The 23,618-nt window shown below is 40.9% G+C and overlaps 2 protein-coding genes across 2 annotated transcripts; both read left to right on the top strand.

The window, feature by feature from the left end:
* Positions 1–7,277: 7,277 nt before the first annotated feature.
* LOC115590385 (trace amine-associated receptor 13c-like) lies at positions 7,278–8,303 on the top strand. The gene has a single exon (XM_030431741.1). The coding sequence runs from the start codon at positions 7,278–7,280 to the stop codon at positions 8,301–8,303; it is 1,026 nt and encodes a 341-aa protein (XP_030287601.1).
* Positions 8,304–15,917: 7,614 nt separating this feature from the next.
* LOC115590384 (trace amine-associated receptor 13c-like) lies at positions 15,918–16,946 on the top strand. Its single transcript, XM_030431739.1, has one exon. The coding sequence runs from the start codon at positions 15,918–15,920 to the stop codon at positions 16,944–16,946; it is 1,029 nt and encodes a 342-aa protein (XP_030287599.1).
* Positions 16,947–23,618: the final 6,672 nt, after the last annotated feature.

The raw sequence follows: 23,618 nt of genomic DNA, 5'->3' as shown, positions 1-23,618 counted from the left end.
AAGATTATATGTGCCACTGTGCTTGACAAATGTTATAGAATCACATATCAAGACAGTGAAGAGGTGGCAACTTCAATGTCAACAAGAAGAAGCAGATGAACGACTACTTCTCCATGCCGCCCATGCCGCAAGATAGGGATACCAATCTGTTAGGTCAGGGGCGAGAGGGGGACCAAGAAGCGGACAGACAACCGGGGCAGGTGCAGATGTACTTTATTAGCCTGATATGGCAGGTAGAATAAGAGCAAGGTGACTTGAGTCCCGGGGGGAAGAGCGCTCAGAGGAGCGCAGCGTCGGGGGCAGGCTTGTGGGCGCACGGAGGTCCGGTGCGGATCTGTCGGCTCGGAGGAGCATAGGTTAGGCAGCGGCTAGTAGGTGAGGTAGGTAAGCAGAGATGCGAGAGACCTGGACGACTGTGTGGCCATGAGAGGGAGGAAGACCGGTCACAAAATCCACCGCGATGTGGGACCAAGGGCGACTGGGGACCGGGAGAGGTTGCAAGAGCCCCGTAGGAGGACGATGTGAAGCTTTACTCCTAGCGCAAACTACACAGGCCGCGCACATCTCTTGCTTGCCCCGGCCACCAGAAATGTTGTCGGAGAAACAGGAGTGTTCGACGAGCCCCAGGATGACAGCTGATTTTGGAGGAGTGGCCCCACTGTAGGACTTGAGACCGGACCTCCTGCGGGACGAAGAGGCAGTTAGGGGGGCCTGTGCCTGGATCGGGGTGGTTACGTTGGGCCGCCCGCACCGCCGACTCGATCTCCCAGGTTGCGGCTCCGACGATCTGGGGCGGGGGCACGATGAAGCCAGGGGCAGAGGGGCGAGTGTCGTCTGAGAAAAGGCGAGAGAGTGCGTCCGGCTTCCCATTATTTGACCCGGGGCGGAAAGAGAGGGTGTTATTGAACCGGCTTAGGAAAAGGGACCAGCGGGCTTGACGGGAATTTCATCTTCGTGCAGAGCGTAGATACTCAAGATTCTTATGGTCAGTCCAAATCAGAAACGGCTCCTGGGTTCCCTCCAGCCAGTGTCGCCACTCTTGTAGAGACAGAACCACCTCCAGCAGCTCCCGATTGCCCACATCGTAGTTTCACTCCGCCGCCGAGAGCCGTCAGGAGAAGTAGGCGCAGGGGTGGAGCTTGTCGGTTGTTGCGCTGCGCTGGGACAGGATAGCGCCAACGCCGGAGTCGGAGGCGTCCACCTCCACCATGAACTGACGGGCGGAGTCGGGGTGCAGCAGGACGGGAGCCTGCGTGAATAGTCTCTTGAGTCTCCAAAAGGCTGCGTTGGCGGAGGGAGTCCAGGTGAAGGAAGCGTTGGCGGAGGTTAGTTGGTGGAGAGGGGCGGCAAGACGGCTGACGTCTCTGATGAACCACCGGTACAAGTTAGCGAAGCCGAGAAATCTTTGAAGCTGTTTGCGGGTCACAGGGGTTGGCCATTCCTCCACCGCCTGGATCTTGGCCGGGTCAGATTGAAGCTGCCCCTGGGCGATGATAAAACCCAGGAAGCGGACCTTGGGCACATGAAACTCGCATTTCTCAGGTTTGACGAACAGCTTATTGTCTAGCAGCCTCTGGAGCACCATCCTCACCTGCTCAACGTGTCTCTCCATGTTCTCAGAGAAGATCAGGATGACATCTAAGTAAACAAAAACAAAGTGATTAAGCATGTCCCGCAGAATGTCATTGATTAACGCTTGAAAGACGGCTGGTGCATTAGAGAGTCCGAAAGGCATGACCAAATATTCAAAGTGCCCCAAAGGTGTGTTAAAGGCGGTCTTCCATTCGTCGCCTTCTCTTATGCGGACCAGGTGATAAGCATTGCGTAAGTCCAGTTTGGTAAACACACGAGCGTGGCAGAGAGGCTCGAAGGAGGGATCGATCAGCGGTAATGGATATTTGTTTTTGATCGTAATTTCATTCAACCCCCGGAAGTCTATACATGGTCATAATGTGCCGTCTTTCTTACCCACGAAGAAGAAGCCTGCGCCGAGAGGGGACGAGGAGGAGCGAATGAGACCCGAAGCCTTAGAGCTGTTGATATACTTCTCCATCGCCTCCCTCTTGGGGTGAGACAGGTTGTACAGGCAACTGGGGGGAAGAGTGTAGCCGGGGAGCAAGTCAATGCCACAGTCGTATGGGCGATGGGGTGGCAGGGTCCAAGCTCGCTCTTTACAAAACACTGTGGCGAGGTCATGATATTCCTGGGGCACAAGGGACAAATCCGGGGCTTTGAGAGGGGGCGCTGTCTGTCTCTTGTCCGTGGAGACGGCTGAACGAAGGCAGTGAGAGTGGCAGAACGGGCTCCAGCTGGAAATAGAAGCTGCTGTCCAGTCAATGTGCGGGTTGTGGAGCCGTAACCTGGGGAGCCCCAGCACCACAGGAGAACAGGAAGAGGGAATGACGAACAGCCGAATAGTTTCTCTATGGTTGTCTGAAATAGTCAGGGTAATGGGAGTAGTGCGGTGGGTGACGGTAGCCAACTTACGCCGGTCTAAAGCGTTCACCGTGCGGGGACTCTCGAGAGGCTCGACAGGAAGGAGAGACTGTTTCACCAGTGCCTCGTCAATGAAATTATCATCCGCGCCAGAGTCTACAAACACGGACACAGGTATAGACTCAAGAGAGAACTGGAGGGACGCAGGGAGGCTTATATGGATGAAGGAGCTGGGGCATGAAGACATTCGGCTCACCAGAGTGCCCACAGTCAGTGGTGAGCCGGCCCTTTTCGCAGGGCCGGACATTGAGCAAGGAAGTGTCCGGGCTGACCACAGTAGATACACAATTGGAGGTCACCGCTGGCGCTCCTCAGGGGACAGGCGAGACCTCCCTAACTGCATGGGCTCCTCCGGGGCTGCAGGAGGGGCTCTAGGGGTGCTGGGAGAGTGAGAGGGGGCCGGCAGTTTGGGCGGAGAGTTAGGGGGCTGGCTAAGAGGGAAGCTACTCATTCTACGACTGCTGGAAGACCTTTATCTCTGTCTCTCTCTGAGGCGATTATCCAGCTTAATCACCAAGGCTACAAGTTGCTCTAGAGTTTCTGGCTCCTCTCTGGCCGCTAGCTCATCCTGAAGTTTCTCAGAAAGCCCACGCCTAAATAAACTGACGAGTGCCGGCTTGTTCCAGCTGCTCTCAGCTGCGAGAATGCGGAACTCAATGGCATACTCAGCAGCCGACTGAAGACCCTGGCGTAATGAAAATAGCCTGCTCGCCGCCACTGAGCCCTAAACTGGGTGATCAAATACTTTTTTCAACTCCTTCACAAAAGAGGCATAAGTATTTAGAATAGGAGACTCCCCCTACCACAGTGCTGTTCCCCACTGCGCTGCTCTACCTCTCAGGAGATTCATGACGTAGGCTATGCGGGATTTATCAGTAGCGTAGCTGTTAGGCTGTAAATCATAAACATGCGAGCACTGCAACAAAAAGGTACTACAAGCTCCTAAATCGCCGGAGTAATGTTCAGGGGGCGGGACAAAGGGCTCTTTGGTGTGGGGTGAAGGAGGTTGAGCCGGGTCAGCGGCTGGAGGGTTACTCACACCGGCAGAAGGGGGCGAGGAGTCAGCTGGTGGTGGTCCGGCCAGCCCAGTGACCTGCTGGGCCAGCTGGGAGACATTAGCGGAGAGCGTGTTGAGGGCCTCCATGATTTGGTGGAGCGTCTTGTCATGTTGGCCCAGGAGGGCTCCCTGAGCGTTCAGCGCCTGAGCCACCGATGTCGGGTCCGCTGGGTCCATAATGTGGCCAGTTGATTCTGTTAGGTCAGAGGCGAGAGGGGGACCCAGAAGCGGACAGTCAACCGGGGCAGGTGCAGATGTACTTTATTAGCCTGATATGGCAGGTAGAAAAAGGGTGAGGTGACTTGAGTCTCGGGGGGAAGAGCGCTCAGAGGAGCGCGGCGTCGGGGGCAGGCTTGTGGGCGCACGGAGGTCCGGTGTGGAGGAGCGTAGGTTTGGCGGCGGCTAGTAGGTGAGCGGCGGTGCCGCGTTGGCTGTGGCCCTTCGGCGGGGAACTGGGCTGGCATGGAGAAACAGAGGTGCGGGAGACCTGGACGCCGGGCCGGGCCGGGTTGGTGGCGACGCAGGAGGGCACTGGGGACAGGAGAAGGCAAAATAAGAAACACTGGCAACAGAAATTGAGCACAAGAGATTTCTAGTGACGAATGATAACGACTGAGGCATATACCGCGTGGTGATCACGTAATCAACTGGCAGCGGGCAGCGTGTGGATCCAGGTCTTGAAGCCAGCGCTGATGATTAACCTGCTGCAGGTGCGTGCATGTGTGTACACTCCCTCCTGAGACCGCTGACTCCGCCCGGCCTCCAGCGCATCTCTGTAACCAGAAAAAGCACAAGATACCCAGCCACAGCAACTTAGATCGTAATACCAATCTATAGTTATCTGTTCAGAAGACACAGATGTCTTTATCATGTCTTTAGCATTTTGTGAAAAGATTGAGGCCCCATTGTTCCAAAAGTGTGGCACAAGAACCAGTACAAGGCTGGTAGCTTTCAGGAAGGTTGCTGCCACTGTTGGCATGAACACTTGTAGGGCTCTCATTGGGTTGCACGCCTACACAGGGTGTGACACTAAAAGCGCTTTTGCAGGCAAAGGGAAGACAAGGGCACTTACACTCCTGATGAACAACAAAGAAATACAAGACACATTCTTGAAGTTGGGCCAGTAATGGGACCTCTCACCAGAACTGAGCAACAAATTGGAGGCATTTACATGTGTTCTCTATGCCCCAACAGCATCAACCACCATGATGAATAAGCTCAGTGTGGCAGTGGGGTGTGGTTAGGGCGCCGGCTGCTGGAAGAGAGGGAGGAGTGGCTCAGCCGGTGTTCAGACAGCAGGAGAATCAGGTAATCAGTCAGCTATATAAGCATGCTTGTGACCAGGTTCTGATCTCTTGCAGTCGGCTGGGTCCGGGAGCTGGACCGGAGCAGAGACGGGCAGCAGACACCAGAGCAAACCCGAGCCTCAGTCGTCAGGGTGACGGCTGTTCCTTTGTTTTATTTACTTTCATTTACTTTGTCTGTCCGTGCCCGACAATAAAGCGCACACTATATCAGCAAGCAACGCCGGCTTCCTGCCTCCTTTCCCTTCCCCCCGAGCGAGCGTGAGCGGTGAGGCTCACACTCAGGTACCACCTTTTCTGTGCAAAGAAAGGTGAAATCGAGAGTCATCAACTCCCACTGTGCAAGGATGGCTTGAGGCAACTCACACTGCCAGCTAACTGTTAGGCTGGTATTTGGAGAAGATGTTTAGAAAAGGACCCTCAAGTGCCAAACCCTGTTGGCAGAGGATGGAAGATGGAGACAGAGGAGGAAGGTGAACAGTCAGGCCAGCCAGCACCTAAAGTTGTCCTGGATCTATTCGCCTGCAACTACACGAAAAAATGTTCACTCCCACAATGTATGTGTCTTGCAAATGGCCTCAGGTACACAAACATGTGTAAACTGACAGTGTGTGAAAACCAAGCGACCTGTGTAGAAAGTTCAGATGAAGACGAAGACAACATGGAAAATTATGATGCTAGATAATAAAATAATGGAAATCAGCATAAAAACCAGTCTTTGATTATATATTTTCACTTTACAACCTGTTTCTTTATTGACTTTTACAACTAATAGGGCTCCATCTTATTTGTCCATTCTATTCACTCTATTCTATTTTGAAGATGTGCTGGCTGCACAAGTCTAATTTAAGGCACTCACAAATAAATAGTATGGGTATATTATACATTTTCTGAATCATCAGAGTGCCTTGAGTATTGATATTGTTGAGTTTTGTGTCCCTGGTGTTCTTTCATGCCACAGGGATAAAAGAAAGTACACAGTTTAGGCGGAAATTGTGAGAAAATTTGTGTTATTTCTGGGTTAAGGAAGTCATGTGACCTCTGTGTTTGTCAGACAGATTCAGTACTGGGCTTAAATGAAAGCCTAAAAGGTCCCCTTTCCAACAATACCAAGCACCATATTATAGAATATTGACAATATCCATACCATGAGCCTAAAGCAGATATACACCAGATTTCAAAAACTGAATTTATCTTAGGGGGTTAGTAACTTCTTGAGCTGAAAAAAAGTGATTTCGCTACCACCCTTGCATTGCTATTATGATTTTTCTAGTACTAGGGATGTATACCTTGCCAAAAAACAATGATAGCATTTGTCCCCCCGATGATACTGATCAACCTATACCTTATATATCAACCTAATATTCACAATATCCATGAAGAAAAATAAAAGCTTTTAAACATCAGCCAAGCAGAATTCATTGATGTTTTGCAATTGTCGTCATGTTCTTAACAGATCCCTCAAACACACACCCAGCAATTCGCCTGTTGCCTGTTCACCTGTTCTATCCTTTCAAAACATAGCTTTTCTCAACCTTTGTGCTGATTTCCATCACAGATCCTTTGGGTCTTGGCTTTACAACCTTGGATTGTGGGTGCTTTATGTGACACCAAAACCAGCTTGTCCATCTACTTGCAGAAATAACCTCCAATCTGTCTTGACTCTGCTCTGACAGCTGAATGCTCTATCACATACAGTTGGACAGGCTGGAATAGTCAACACCACATCATGTAAAATCTGAATGTGGGATAATCTTTCCTAAAGGCTCCAAAACATCCACTTGAAGTAGCACACAACCCTGCATTGGTAATACATGCCCTCACCTGAATCCACTCTGCCAAGACAATTTTCCCATTTACAGATATTTCTCTCTGTTGGACTGTTTTGAAGTCACTCTACAGATGTTTGATGTCATTGTCTCCATAAGATACAAGACTTTTTATCCTATGGCTACGCTTTGAGGTCGGAGACCCTAGCAGCCCTCAAACTGGGGGTTGACACATCTATGTCACTGTCCAACATATTAATCATGTGCTGCATGACAGGTTCAATCACTCTGTGTATGTGTTGCTTTCATGAGTCTGCACATCTATCAGCCTCACGTACACACCTTATACCTCCTGGACACTGTTATTTGTTGCAACCTCAAATACAACACAATTATCTGCCATATATTTCAAGTAAGTGGTGATTAAAAGGATCACAAGCTGTCAAACAAGGAAAAGGCGGTAAAACAATTGACATCAGAAGGAACTGTCTTCAAACAGTTACGTGTTACATGAATGGTAATAGGACGCTTTTGATTGGATGGCACAGTGTATCCAGGAATTATTTAGATGGCTTCTGTGTTGTGACATTCATTACGAGAGAGGTTTCAGTATGTTATCTCTGAGGTTTTGGCAAATGTGTTTGGGTTAGGATGACTTATGTCTCATATCTTCCAGAGCAGTTGATGTACTGTGCTCCAGGTAGCAATGCTTCGTGTGTTGCATTACGGTTAGGTTTTTGGACAGATTTTGCCCTCTATTTCCTGTTTCTTTCAGGCATACTGGTTACCATTTTAGGGAACTCTCTTGTCATTGTGTCAATATGTCATTTCAAACAGTTGCATAGTCCTACCAATGTGCTCATTTTGTCTCTTGCTCTGGTTGATCTACTAGTGGCTGTTACCGTGATGCCCTTCAGTGCCACCCGGACTATTCATGGCTGCTGGTTCTATGGTGACACATTCTGTCAACTGCACCTCAGTTTTCAGGTGTTTCTCACCACTCTTTCTATCTTTCATCTAATTTGCATTGCTGTTGACAGACATCAAGCAATATGTAATCCTCTGCATTACTCAAGAAAAATCACAATGTCAGTGGCAATGGTGATGGTATTTGCCTGCTGGGCACTGGCTGCTGTCTATGCATATGGAGTAATTTATTCAAAGGCCAACATGACAGGGTTAGAGGATATATCAGAAACATTTTGCCTTGGCGGTTGTTTTGTTTTCTTTAACCCACTTTGGGGAATGTTGAGCAGTGCTTTCTGCTTTTTCTTTCCCTGCACTGTGATGGTTTGTCTTTACACTCAAATATTTGTTGTGGCTAAACAACATGTAAGAAAGATTGGAGATAAGAACAACTGTTTGAATGACAGAGGGAGAGGTGGGTTGATTAAGCACTCTGAGAGCAAGGCAGCAAAGACTCTCAGTATTGTGCTTGGTGTATTCATCTTTTGTTGGATGCCCTTTTTTATGCAACTTATCATTGATCCCCTCACTGGCTTCGGCATTGATCCTTACAGCTTGCAAGCATTATACTGGTTGAGTTACTTGAATTCAGCCTGTAACCCCATTATTTATGCCTTGTTTTATCCCTCCTTCAAAAAATGTTTTCATTGCATCATCACTCTGAAAATATTTAGCTCAAATTCTTCAACTATGATTCTATCTGTTAAATGACACATCCACACTCAAAAGTATACTGTTTAACATTTTTAAATAGGTTATTTTTTAAAGATGGTGTTAGTCGTGCATTTGCATCAGTAGCATCAGTAATGCTGTTACAGGAAATGTAGGGCTGTTTTGAAAAGTGTGCATGACAACATCATGGATTTTGCTTTGATTTCAGTCTTTGTCCACAGACAGCAGCTGTTGACTTTTGGGAGGTTATGTGTGAAGTTGTAGCTATTACAAGAAGCTCAAAGGAACGCATTTTTACTGTCAAAACATTACAAACAGAATGAAAGTGAAGGAAAACTTGGATTTATATTAGTTTCTTGTCAAGACATTTTTCAATAGATAACATATTTCTAGTGTAGGCTTTATTCCCTGAATTACACTTAGGTTGTCCATTGAGATAGCTGATGCTTTCATGTAAATTTTAGGAGTTTTTTGACCACAGCAGAACCCAAAGCCGTCATTTTTTCCCAATAACCCCCAGATTTGTGCTTTCATCAAAGAAAATGTTGTCAGTTGTCAGTGTCAGTTAAGCCCGCCTCACATACACATGTTTTACTGTCTAGACACTGTTATTTCTTGCCTCATCAAACAAAACAGATATGGCTGTTATATCCTTCAAGTTATCTGTGATTTAAAGGCTCAAAAGGAAAACAATGGAAATCATGAGGGACTGACTTAAAAAAGTTACTTGTCAGAATTAGATGAGGATATTGCGAGTTACTGGCTCCAGATACTTGAATCTACCCACCCCAGCTCTACATTAAACTGAAAGAAAGAATAAAGTCACAAGAGGAGTATGGACCTGCCTCAATCTCCCAGTAACCAGCCACGGTACATGCCCATACCTGTAGCCTGCCACCTGCAAGTGACATAACAAAGTGTATATGATCATTAAGATGTCAGGGCAAAATGTGTGGAGCTAAACTGAAAACAGCCAAATGTCAGCCTTAAAATTATAATCCACCATAATGTGAAAATTACAAAAAAAAACTGTCCTTTCCAAATACTGGAACCTTTCAAACTGGTAAATAAAAATGTACAGTGATTAAAGTGATAAAAGTGATTAAAAATACATGTAATATCTTAACTGCTACAGTCACTCACTTGTGCACTCTCATCAAGCTGCCAGTGCCTTCAGGACACTAATTAAAAAACTTAGATATTAGGCCAAAATGTACACAGCAAAAAAGTGATGCTTGAAATTAAATACTTCAAATGAAAATGAACTACAGATATCTTTATCAAGCCATTGACTGCATATAAAACTGGTAAATAAATAAATGAAAAAATTGTTTTGAACACAAATGCTAAGTCACTAACTTGTGCAGGTCTGTTGATGGTGATGTCAGACTCTGTGGTCCGTGAGGTCCATGAGTCGCAGGTAAGAGCAACTCAATCTGCTCAGCGATTCTTAAACTTGTGACTTTACTTCATTGTAGATTATGGGCCCGGCTGCCTCGGAGACAAACTAAACTTTCTCAATGGAATAATAACTGCACTGTAATCCCGAACATTCAAAGTAATTAAATAGATAAAGTACTGTAAACTCAAAGTTTTAGAAAAAGTTCTACTTACTTAATTATGTCAAGTTGGTGTAACATGTGGTTCCTTTTTGAGTAATTTTGACTAATCATTTTTGATTAAATGGAACTATTTTATATTCAAGTGAGCATAACTTAAAAACATCACTTAAGCACAACTTATTAGAATTAAGTTATAACATGCTAAGAATGATAAAGTCCTGTTATATCTATAGTTTCAAATAGTTGAGTGTTTGGAAGGAGTGAGTGAGAGGCCGTCTTTAGACGGGGCAGCAAGCCGCCAATCTGCCCGTCTTTTGGGCAGCTAGGTCCACGGTTTTAGACAGAGGGCGGCAAATTGAGAGTCCGTTTAGGTCCGCCGATTTGCCGCCTCAGAGGGTACACTTATTTCCACCTCGCCTGCTAGTTGAGCAACTGGACAGCCGCTGAGATCCGGGAGATGCTAGCTTCTCCTGGAGATCCGGGAGATGCTAGCTTCTCCTGGATCTCTAGCGGTTTCGTTGTGTTAGCTTGTTGTTGTAGCGCAAGCTAGAAACGGTCGCTACTTTCAAAGTAAAAGCCCCCCGCTAAGAACCCAGTTCTAAACTACAATGGGGTGCAATGTAAAGCTCTTATTTTGAAGACAAATTTGTTGTCAACTGTTCCCAGCCCAACTTTGGGCTTCATGTCACGTCACATGTTTACTCGATGAATATTACACCTCCGTTTTAGAAAGCCGATCAAAGCAGCTATCACATATCACCTAGCCAAAGATACGGCCTTAATAAACACTGAACAACATGAGTGATTAAAGGATTCCCTCTCATCTTGGAGACAAATTATTAATTTTTTTTCTTTTGTAAAAATCATTTCTCATCCAATGATCAATGATGAAAAAAACATTGCTTTATGCCTCTGCCATACTACAATGTTTTTTTACTCATCAGTGCATTAAACATTTTGTGAAAAAATCGTGCCAGAGAATCGTGATCTTAATTATCAGCAAAAAAATCGTGATTTACATTTTTTCCAGAATCGTGCAGCCCTATTTTGATATGTGATGAATGTATTTCCCACCATTGCATCTCTCTCTTCCAGTTTCAAGAATTTAAGACTTAGCCTAATAGTTGAGGAAGATATAACTGGAGATGTGATAAAGATAAATGATATGTCATCTGTTCTGTACCATGTGTTAGTTTGTGATTAGTGTCTCTTTTTCATCCATTCAGGACAAGTTTGATGAGCTAGAGCTTGATGGTGTTGCCGTGGGCCTCCTTACATCAGTGACCATGATACACTCCAGTTCACTACCACCCTTTGAGAATCTCTGTCGTCACTGAAAGGAATTAGCCAGGTCGCCAAAAGCACTTTTATAGCTGATAACGAAAGCTAATTTCATTTGTGTATTATTTATTACAATTTATTATTGTTTTTGATTACTCCAATTATTTTCCTGACTATCTGATTAGTTGTTTGGTCAATATCAGAAATGTGTGACAATCTCTATTTCCTAGGGCCTTAAGTGACCAGGAACACATTTGGAAGGCTAGAATCAGAGAAATTTGAGTTATATGAGAGAGATATTAAGTTTGTTAAAGTCAGTGTAATTAAGGCAATCAATTGTCTCAAAAATTTTAAGTTTTGAATCACATGTTTTTAAGCTCAACATTTGTGACTAATGTATACTTCAAACAATGACAACACAAACTAATAAATATTGAGTTTGCTTAACATAAAATGGTGTGGTTTTGTACTTATTTTTCAAAGTTCTGTGAAGTTATTCCAGTGGTTTTGAAAACTGGAAACTGTAAGTCATATTAACTGAAAATAATTGAGTTGCCTTAACAGAAAACTTTAAATCATATTAACTGCAAATTTTTGAGTTGAGCTAAATGAGCACTTTGATTTAGCGGTTATCAAAAGGTACAAGTAGCAAGTCATCCAACCTTTTAAGTTCTGGAAAATGTTGACTTTTGAGTTCATCAACTCAAAAAAATTGAGGCAATCGATTGCCTCAGACATTTTAAGTTTAGAGTCACATGTTTTTAAGTAAACAAACTCAATATATGTGACTAATGTGTACTTAAAAACAATGACAACACAAACTAATAAACATTGAGTTTTGTTAACATAAAATGGTGTGGTTGTGTACTTATTTTTTTAAAGTTCTGTGAACTTATTCCACTGGTTTTTAAAACTAGAAACTTTAAGTCATAATAACTGAAAATAATTGAGTTGAGCTAAATCAGCACTTTAATTTAACTGTTATCAAAAGGTACAAGTAGCAAGTCATCCAACCTTTAAGTTCTGGAGAATTTTGACTTTTGAGTTCATCAACTCAAAAAAACTGAGGCAATCGATTGCCTCAGACATTTTAAGTTTAGAGTCACATTATATACCACAAGTCTGGTAACTGGCCTTAATAAACACTGAACAACATGAGTGATTAAAGGATTCCCTCTCATCTTGGAGACAAATTATTAATTTTTTTTCTTTTGTAAAAATCATTTCTCATCCAATGATCAATGATGAAAAAAACATTGCTTTATGCCTCTGCCATACTACAATGTTTTTTTACTCATCAGTGCATTAAACATTTTGTGAAAAAATCGTGCCAGAGAATCGTGATCTTAATTATCAGCAAAAAAATCGTGATTTACATTTTTTCCAGAATCGTGCAGCCCTATTTTGATATGTGATGAATGTATTTCCCACCATTGCATCTCTCTCTTCCAGTTTCAAGAATTTAAGACTTAGCCTAATAGTTGAGGAAGATATAACTGGAGATGTGATAAAGATAAATGATATGTCATCTGTTCTGTACCATGTGTTAGTTTGTGATTAGTGTCTCTTTTTCATCCATTCAGGACAAGTTTGATGAGCTAGAGCTTGATGGTGTTGCCGTGGGCCTCCTTACATCAGTGACCATGATACACTCCAGTTCACTACCACCCTTTGAGAATCTCTGTCGTCACTGAAAGGAATTAGCCAGGTCGCCAAAAGCACTTTTATAGCTGATAACGAAAGCTAATTTCATTTGTGTATTATTTATTACAATTTATTATTGTTTTTGATTACTCCAATTATTTTCCTGACTATCTGATTAGTTGTTTGGTCAATATCAGAAATGTGTGACAATCTCTATTTCCTAGGGCCTTAAGTGACCAGGAACACATTTGGAAGGCTAGAATCAGAGAAATTTGAGTTATATGAGAGAGATATTAAGTTTGTTAAAGTCAGTGTAATTAAGGCAATCAATTGTCTCAAAAATTTTAAGTTTTGAATCACATGTTTTTAAGCTCAACATTTGTGACTAATGTATACTTCAAACAATGACAACACAAACTAATAAATATTGAGTTTGCTTAACATAAAATGGTGTGGTTTTGTACTTATTTTTCAAAGTTCTGTGAAGTTATTCCAGTGGTTTTGAAAACTGGAAACTGTAAGTCATATTAACTGAAAATAATTGAGTTGCCTTAACAGAAAACTTTAAATCATATTAACTGCAAATTTTTGAGTTGAGCTAAATGAGCACTTTGATTTAGCGGTTATCAAAAGGTACAAGTAGCAAGTCATCCAACCTTTTAAGTTCTGGAAAATGTTGACTTTTGAGTTCATCAACTCAAAAAAATTGAGGCAATCGATTGCCTCAGACATTTTAAGTTTAGAGTCACATGTTTTTAAGTAAACAAACTCAATATATGTGACTAATGTGTACTTAAAAACAATGACAACACAAACTAATAAACATTGAGTTTTGTTAACATAAAATGGTGTGGTTGTGTACTTATTTTTTTAAAGTTCTGTGAACTTATTCCACTGGTTTTTAAAACTAGAAACTTTAAGTCATAATAACTGAAAATAATTGAGTTGAGCTAAATCAGCACTTTAATTTAACTGTTATCAAAAGGTACAAGTAGCAAGTCATCCAACCTTTAAGTTCTGGAGAATTTTGACTTTTGAGTTCATCAACTCAAAAAAACTGAGGCAATCGATTGCCTCAGACATTTTAAGTTTAGAGTCACATTATATACCACAAGTCTGGTAACTTACTCGGGTTTACAGTGTGCGGCTTCGATGTGTAAACCATGGTTCAAAAACCTGTATTTTTCACCCGGCTACATGGCCAAAGTTCTTTGCAGATAACATGAGCAATTAACTTCATGAAACATTTAGTTTTTTCACACATTTTCTGGGTAGTTTAGTCAATAATTAATTCAGGTCCACTGGCCTGTTTCTGTTGATGCTCGTTTTGCTGACATGAATTCTGGAAGGTGTCCAGCAAGATGGTCACTCATGTTGGTCGTATTACCAGAATACGATACCTGTCCATTACAGAGTGTGCACACAGATTTTGTCATGTCAACCTTCCCATCTCCTGACTTTTGATTTAAAACACAATATTGCAGACTATGGCTATATCTCACAGCTACACCTGCCATTTCACCTGGTCATGAAATATTGGCTTCTTTTGGCTATCTGATGCTCCATCTCAGACAGAAAGGGCCAGAGTGCAGTGCTCGGCATAACTGAAAGGAATACTATTTACAACCGCATACTCAGTGTGCGATGTACATCAACAAAAAAGCAATGAACATTTGTCCATGTAGATACAGTGGATATAAAAAGTCAACACACGCCTGTTAAAATGTCAGGTTTTTGGGATGTAGTGACCAAGATAAATAATTTCAGAACTTTTTCCACCTTTAATGTGACCTATAACCTGTACAACTCAGTTGAAAAACAAACATAAAAAAACGAAAACAAAAATAAAATAATGTGATTCCATAAGTGAGCACACCCTTAAACTAATACTTTGTTGAAGCACCTTTTGATTTTATTACTGAAGTTCCTCTTCATCTTCGGCTTTCTAGCAGAAGCCTGAAGGTTTTGTGCCAACATTGACTGGTATTTGGAACTGTTCTTAATTCCCTCCACCTTGACTAAGGCCTCAGTTCAGCTGAAGAAAAACAGCCCCAAAGAATGACGTTGCCACCACCATGCTTCACTGTGGGTGTTGTGTTCTTTTGGTGATGTGCAGTGTTGTTTTGGTGCCAAACATAACTTTTGGAACAATGGCCAAAAAGTTCAACCTTGGTCTCATCAGACCATAACACATTTTCCCACATGCTTCTGAGAGACTTCAAATATGTTCCTGCAAAATTTAGCCGGGCTTGGATGTTTTTTTTTCCCAAGAAAAGGCTTCCGTCTTCCCAACCTACCCTATCGCCCAGACATATGAAGAATATGGGAGACTGTCTTCACTGTGTTCCATGGAATATCTAATGCCTTGGAAATTATTTTGTACCCTTCTCCTGACTGATACCTTTTTTTAATGAAATCCCTCTGATTCTCCATGTGCTCTCTGTGGACCATGGCTTTTGCTGCAATATGCGACTTAGAAAATGTTGAAAAGGAAAAGCCTACTAGAGCAGCAACTTTATTTGGGGTTAATCAGAGGCACTTTAAATGATGGCAGGTGTGTACTGACTTCTATTTAACACGAGTTTGAATGTGATTGGTAAATTCAGAACACAGCTATAGCGGCTATATAACACAACCAGTTATAAGAGGGTGTGGACTTTTACGCAACCACATTATTTTAGTTTAGATTTTTTTCCCCCTAAGAGATTTCAGCTTGTTTTTTAATTGTGTTGGACAGGTTATAGGTCACAGGAAAAAGTTCTGAAATTATTTATCTTGGTCCCATTTTTTTACATTACAAAGACCTGACATAGGTGTGTTAACCTTTTATATCCACTGTATGTAATATATGACATATTTTTAAAAGTATACTTAAATACTCAAAATTAAATTATTTTCCTTGTGAAACTATTAATGGTCATTTAGATCAATATTGTGAAATGTACTTATAGCATGACATAATAATATTACTTGAACTATTCTGCATGTATTTTAATAGAAGGACTTTGATTGGATAGCACAGTGTATCCAATAATTATTTAGGTGGCTTCTCTGCTGTGACTTTGAAAAGAAGTCAAAGATCTTAGGATGTTTCTCCGAAAGTCCTCTCTCTGTTGGTTTCTGTTGGGTTATCTCTGAGGTTTTGACATATGTCTTTTTGTTTACAATGACTCATGCCTCATTGCCTCCTGAGCTCTTCCTGTACTGTGTACCAGGCAGCAATGCTACATGCATTGCGATACGGAAAGGTTTTTGGACAGATTTTGCCCTCTATTTGGTGTTTGTTTCAGGCAAGCTGGTTACCATTTTAGGGAACTCTCTTGTCATTGTGTCAATATGTCATTTCAAACAGTTGCATAGTCCTACCAATGTGCTAATTTTATCTCTTGCTCTGGTTGATCTACTAGTGGGTGTTATTGTGATGCCCTTCAGCGCTACACGGACTGTTCATGGCTGCTGGTTCTATGGTGATACATTCTGTCATCTGCATGTCAGTTTTGAGTGGTTTCTCACCACTCTTTCTATCTTCCACCTAATTTGCATTGCTGTCGACAGACATCAAGCAATATGTAATCCTCTGCATTATTCTAGAAAAATCACAATGTCAGTGGCTGTGATGATGTTATGTGTCAGCTGGGCACTGGCTGCTGTCTACTCTTATGGAGTACTTTATTCAAAGGCCCATGAGGCAGGTTTAGAAGATTTAATGGCATCAATAAAGTGCCTTGGTGGTTGTTTCGTTTACTCAAACCCACTTTGGGGAATGTTGAGCAGTGCATTGTGCTTTTTCTTTCCCTGCACTGTAATGGTTTGTCTTTACACTAAAATATTTATTGTGGCTGAACACCATGTAAGAAAGATTGGAGATAAGAACAAATGTTTAAATGACAGAGGGAGAGGTGGGTTGGTTAAACAGTCTGAATGCAAGGCCGCAAAGACTCTCAGTATTGTGCTTGGTGTATTCATCTTTTGTTGGATGCCTTTGTTTATGCAAGCAATAATTGATCCCCTAACTGGCTTCAGAATACCTGCTCTGCTCTTGGAAGTATTAGTTTGGTTGGGTTACTTCAATTCAGCATGTAACCCAATTATTTATGCCTTGTTTTATCCCTCCTTCAAAAAATGTTTTCATTGCATAATCACTCTGAAAATATTCAGCTCAAATTCTTCAACTATGAATTTATCTTTTAAATGATGCATCTACACTCAAAAAATGTACTGTTTAACATCTTCAAATAATATATTTTTGTGAGGCATGCATTTGTGTAAGCTGCAGAGAGGCCTTTGTTTTGCAGCTGTCACCAAACATAACAAACCACTGTCTTTATTATGATATATAATGGTACCACATAATTTTATAATTTATATAATTTTGTCTAACAACATGTTTTATTACTGAGTCATCATGTTTTTCTTTCTGTGTGAGTGTTAACACGTTTGCATGTCAAGCCTTTCAGTACTTGCATTTAAAAAACAATGAGCAATAATAACCTATATACTAAATTAGGGATGCACATTTTTTTTTTTTTTATGACCGATAACCGACGCTCATTAACTGATTAATAACCGTTATAACACGGCTCTTCTTAATGCTGCAGAAAGCTCCATTCACTCGAAAGTGGCCTTTTTGCCTCTGATTCACGTATTTTCATATCACTACACGCGCTAAAATCTTTGCTCCGCAAGTAGTCCGGGGCACTTATCACCACAGCGTCTTCGGTTGCTAAGCGACATCAGCTGATCTGTAGTCTACTTCATATGGGAAAAAACTACTCCTATGCCACTAGTATGGATGAGTTTCACATTAACTTTAATATTTTTGGTAAATACGGTTATTTCGAGTCTTGGCTAAAGGCTGAGTTGTCATCAAAGGTCAAGAAAAGAAGAAGAGGAAAGCAGCGAAGAGGGAGAAGCGAAACGGCGTCAGTTTGGAGAACTATTTCTCTGCTGAAAAACACTGTGAACGCCTGAATGGTAACAAATAAATTGTAAAAAGACATACTGTGTGACGTTTTTTTCGTATTGGCAAGTAGTCGTGTAATAAGCGGGATAATGTATAGAACGGCGGTCATTATTGGGAAAATAAGTTCCTTCAGGACGGATCATACCCCTCCGCTTCGCGTCGGGGTCCGGTTCTTCCTGAGGGGACTTATTTTCCTGATAGAAAATAAGCATCTCCTTTTCGGTCGAAATTGTCCCACACAGAACTCCTTTTTGCTCGCTTCATTTTTGCTGTGAAGTGGGCTGTGGCGGAAAGCACGTAAAGGCATGTGTTGCACGTGTGGCACGCGTCGACATGCTCCCATGAGTTGATTGACAAGTAGCTAAAAAAAAAACGATACCGATAGTATTAATCGGTCAAAGTTCCTGTTATCGGTTAACGGTTAAACGGTTAACCATGTGCATCCCTATACTAAATTCCTAATTATATTAATCTAATTCCCCTTGATCAATTTATACTTGTAAAAATACATATATTAACGCTTGTGCAGGGTACAAGCACCTTTTCACTTCTTGGAGGTTATGTATGAAGCTATAGTTCTTCCCATAAGCCTTTAGAAACACATTTTCACTACAGAGACATTACAAATGGAAATAATATGAAGGAAAACATGGACGCATGTGTGTTGAATTATTATGGTGACTTCACCTATCGGTCATACATTTATCTAGCACCGCCTTCCAGGTGTTCCTCAAACTGCACTTGGTGTTCTGCTGCTCCATCACAGACAGGATGGTCCAAATTTGACTTTGTGGCTCTCAGAGTGAGGTGCCCGGAATAACTGAACTGTGTACTCCAACAGCACTCCGAATCTACAAACGATACAGTTTATAGCACAGTGTACTTTGAAGTAAAAGTAATACAAGTAATTAGTATTACAAGATTTATATGGCAACACTTAAAATTATACTTTATCACTCAAAAGAACATTATTCTAATTAATGGTTATTTAGGTCAATACTGAATAAGTTGCAAATATGAAAACGTAATAATGTTACTTGACTATTTGAATTGTATATTAATAGAAGGCCTTTGATTGGATGACACAGTGAATATAATGATTATTTAGGTGGCTTACATGTTGCAATAGGTTTCACTACACTGTAAAATGTTACCAGAATTAAACAATATTTTACTGTAATATTTCACAATAATTTACTGTATTATCACTTTTACAAGCTCTAACTGTAATAATCACAATATAATACTGTAATTTTGAATTTTCTGTGAAATCAAGTACATTACTGTGAAAAAAACTGATACCAAGATTTAACAACATTTGACTGTATTATTTCACAGTAGAATACTGTATTCAAACCATCCTCTGTGGTAACACAACAAATGAACCGCGCTGCATTGTTGGACCAAGAAGAGACGACAGGTGGATACTGGTGGATAGGATACCATTCTCTTTATACATCCATGGTTGCTAATGTTACGACCCGACACATACGATTGAAGAGCTCAAAGGTAAGGTTAACATCATTACATATTAGACAGCTTGTCACAACTTATATAAGTTGTGTGAATTAATGTTAGTAAATGAACGATCTTTGGATCAAGGTAACGTCACTTTATGCTCCACTTTTTTGGCTGTTAAGTCATTTCAAAGCCGTTTTTCTCCACAAAGATTTTCCTCACAGAGAAGTAACTTATATCTTTGGAAAGCTGAAATCACATGTCGTTAGGAGGCATAGTGTGTGAGCTATTTGACCGAGAATACGTGGTGTTTTCGTGGCGAATTAGCTAAAGTCAAAGCTAAAGTAAGCTAATGTTAGCCTCCAGCTGCAGCAATTAAGTCATTACAAAGCCGTTTTTCTCCACGAAGCTTTGCCTCACAGAGAGGTAACTTATATCTTTGAAAGCTCAAAACATATGCATTTATTTGGTGGTCATATCGATGGGAGAGATATGCATGAGTATTTGATTGACTACTAATCTCTTCCAACTTAAGTATATGATCTGTCACTAATTGCTCTCCATTCTTTTTCAGAGGCAGTTTAAACAAGGACAGTGATCCCTGGAGCTGGCTGTTGAGGTAAAAATAGCACATAAAACTGTGTAAATAATCTGAGAAAATCAAGTGGTTTTCTTTTTGATATTGTACTTTGATCCACCACTGAATGTCTCATCAAACTAGCAAATGACATTTGGATCAAATTAAGCTTATAGTCAGTAATTTAATCACATTCATTCACATGTTGATACATAACATTTGCTCTGATAAACCTCTAAATCATTGGAACCAGTGCCACGTCTGTTATGCACAATGTTTAATACGCTACCATGCTATGTTATTTCTTATTTTACAGCCGTGTGCCACAGCCACTGATGTGCAGAGGACAGTGGCGTTACCAAGCACCCCCTGCTTGATTGTCCAAGGTACTGTCAATATCTGGATTTTATATTGATATTTCGAGCTGTATGTGGTTATTTTAAAAATGAACAAAAAATTCACTACATGATCATTTCACATAACTTGTTTATTGGTCTCTTGACATGTTTTTTCCCCCAAATATTGTTTTTTTTTCTAAATCTGAGCTTAAGCAGTAGTGCACCAGTAGTGGTGTACAGTAAATGATTTTAGAGATTTCAGATTGCTGGGTAGACCTTGACTAAAATTTGGTTTGGAACTGTATCACTTAGGAAGCCCCAATAGATCAGCCATCAATCAAAATCGTCTGATCTTCAGTATACAGTAAATATGAGATTAGCAAATTCTATTTGTTTTATAGTTGCCGATTACAAAAATAATTGACACGCGAGTCATTTCTTTGCAGAGCATGTTGCGAACCACTGTTTCCACCCAGCTGACTTTAGCAAACGGACTGTCAACATAACATACATACATACTAACTTGCACAGTGACGCTCACATAAATGTAAAGCTGCTTTTTTTCACTGATCTCTATATAGATTGATTGTATTTGTTAAATGTGTGTATCCAGACATGTCCAGTGTCAATCTTCAGCAGGGTGTAAATTTAAGTTCACAATCTGGACTGTTAGCTAACATCAGCTGAGCTACTTGTTAACTGCTTATGTAAATTTGCACCGGGCAGCGTTTTTTAAAGACTGAAGCTATACAAAAACTGTCAGTAAAAAGATTGGATCAACTGATATGGCTCATTAATGATGGAGATCAGTGATAGATGATATTAAAAACATGATCAGGGCATCCCTAGTTAAAACCAATTCTTAGAGACTTAAAAATTGCACAAGCAAGGTGGGGCTCAATGTTCTCTGGTGTCAGGTGTGCAAGAGACAGTCAATTAGACCACTAACAATGTTCAGTGAGTGGGTCACAGTTTTCAAAAGCATTCAATGTTGCTGAACATTTAAATGAATGAAATATAAGCATTGCTCTCTTGTGCAGCATTCCACTTCTTTAAAATAGTGCAAGATGGGTATGTCTGTTCATTTCAGGCGACATGATGAAGCCTAGCGCTTGGATGCTGTCCACTGAAGGACAGGTGGCAATGGGACCACATGAGCATTCTCTAATTTGTCCTCTGTATTTGGTCAATCTGAATCAAATTCAGCAGCCCAGCACTCCTCAACTTTCTCCTTTTGATAGCATGGCAAAGAGAGCACACAACCTGTGAGCTGTGGACATGTTTGGTAAACTTCATCAACTTTAGTGCATTATTGTCTCAGGAATTTCCATTACTATTTTCATTACAAGTGTTTGTTTTTCAATGTTCGCATGTGTATCTCAATTTCTACACAACTGATTTGCTCGCTTGTATATATCTTGCTTGGCTTTCAATACTAATTTCTTTGGTGTAGGTCGGATTTAGTTAAAGAGGAAGGGGCACCACTGCATGTGCCTTGGATAAACAATGCAATGTTAAATCTGTAAAGCTGAAAGTTGTCTTTGCTTTATTGTTTACAGGTGCTTCTTGGGCATCAACCCTGAGATGGGCTCAAATTCAAAGAAGAAGCGTGGAGGCATCAATCAACACGTGAGCACGCTCCAAAGGAAACTTGTTGACTCTTTCTATCTTTCACCCAATTTGCATTGCTGTCGACAGACATGAAGCAATAAGCAATCCTCTGCTGTCTATGCTTATGGAGTAATTTATTCAAAGGCCAACGTGGCAGGTTTAGAGGATTTTCTAGAATCACTTTGCCTTGGTGGTTGTTTTGTTTACTCTAACCCACTTTGGGGAATGTTGAGCAGTGCTTTCTGCTTTTTCTTTCCCTGCACTGTGATGGTTTGTCTTTACACTAAAATATTTATCGTGGCTAAACAGCATGTACGAAAGATTGGAGACATGAACAAGTGTTCAAATGACAGAGGAAGAGGTAGGTTGATTAAACAGTCTGAGAGCAATGCTGCAAAGACTCTCAGTATTGTGCTTGGTGTATTCATCTTTTGTTGGATGCCCTTTTTTATGCAATATATTATTGATCCCCTCACTGGCTTCCGCATTCCTGCTTTCCTCTTGGAAGCATTTTACTGGTTGAGTTACTTGAATTCAGCCTGTAACCCCATTATTTATGCCTTGTTTTTTCCCTCCTACAAAAAAAGTTTTCATTGCATAATCACTCTGAAAATATTCAGCTCAAATTCTTCAACAATGAATTTATCTGTTAAGTAACACTTCTCAGCACAAAAAGTTATCTGTTCATCATCTTCAAACTAAATATATTGAAACAAGGTGTAAGAAATGTATTTGCATAGCCTGCAGAGAGGCCTTTGTTTTGCAGTTGTCATCAATAATAACAAACCCCTGTCTTTATTATTAATGGTACATGTTGTATAACAACATGATTTATCACTGGGCCATCATGTTTGTATTTCTGTGTGAGTGTTTACACACTATTTTAATGTAAAGCTTTTCATTCCTTAAAAAACAACTAGTAATAATAACTTCTTTACTCAATTCCTAATTATATTAAAATAATTCCCCTTGATCAATTCACATTTCATATTTACCATGGAGTTACACATCAACTTAAAGATCACAATATGTCATGCAGAAAGTTAAATCTTTAAAACATCAGCCAAGCAAAATTCATTGACGTGTGTGCACATGTTGTCATGTTCTTGTCATATCATTCAAACACAAATCCAGCAATTCTCTTGCAAATTGCAAATTCTTCAACCTTGAATTTATCCGATAAATGACAAATCTCAGCACAAAAAATGAATTGTTCAACCTCTTTAGATAATATATATTTGAGTTTTTCAAGGTGTAAGGCATGCATTTGTGTAAGCTGCAGAGAGGCCTTTCTTTTGCAGCTGTCATCAATCATAACACACCACTGTCTTTATTATGATATATAATGGTACATTTGTCTCACAACATGGTTTATAACTGTGCCATCTTTTTTGGGGGGGAGTGTTTACACACAATTTTTAATGAAAAGATTTTCAGTACTTGCATTGAAAAAACAACTTGCAATAATAACCTCTATACTCAGTTCCTAATAATAATTAAATAATTCCCCTTGATCAATTTACACTTGAGAAAATGCACATATGTATGAAGCTGTAGATCTTCCCAGAAGCCTTCAGAAACACATTTTTAATGCGGAAACATTACAAGAAAAACTTTGACTTATATTTCTCATATTGTGTAACTGGACATGTGTGTTGTCTTTTTATGAAAAGACAACACACATGTCCAGTTACACAATATTTTGAGTAATTAAATAACATGCAGCTAGACAGTATGTCAGCCTAATAATTAAAATGTGTCATAAAGAAAAATTAAAATCTTTAAAATATCAACCAAACAAAATTGAGTCTGTTGGTGGAGCTGGACTGGGACAGCCATCTGCCACTGAACACACTCCTCTGCCTGGTGAAGGTGTTCTGCAGAGGGTGGTGGGTGTTGTCTAGTATGGACAGCAGTTTG

Source organism: Sparus aurata, chromosome 10 (genome assembly GCF_900880675.1).
Source record: "Sparus aurata chromosome 10, fSpaAur1.1, whole genome shotgun sequence".
NCBI classification, from domain to species: Eukaryota; Metazoa; Chordata; class Actinopteri; order Spariformes; family Sparidae; genus Sparus; species Sparus aurata.
This window is presented reverse-complemented; position numbering and strand designations above follow the sequence as displayed.

Coding starts and splice junctions, on each gene's coding strand:
- LOC115590385 (XM_030431741.1), top strand. CDS start 7,278: ATGACTTATGTCTCATATCTTCCAGAGCAGTTGATGTACTGTGCTCCA.
- LOC115590384 (XM_030431739.1), top strand. CDS start 15,918: ATGACTCATGCCTCATTGCCTCCTGAGCTCTTCCTGTACTGTGTACCA.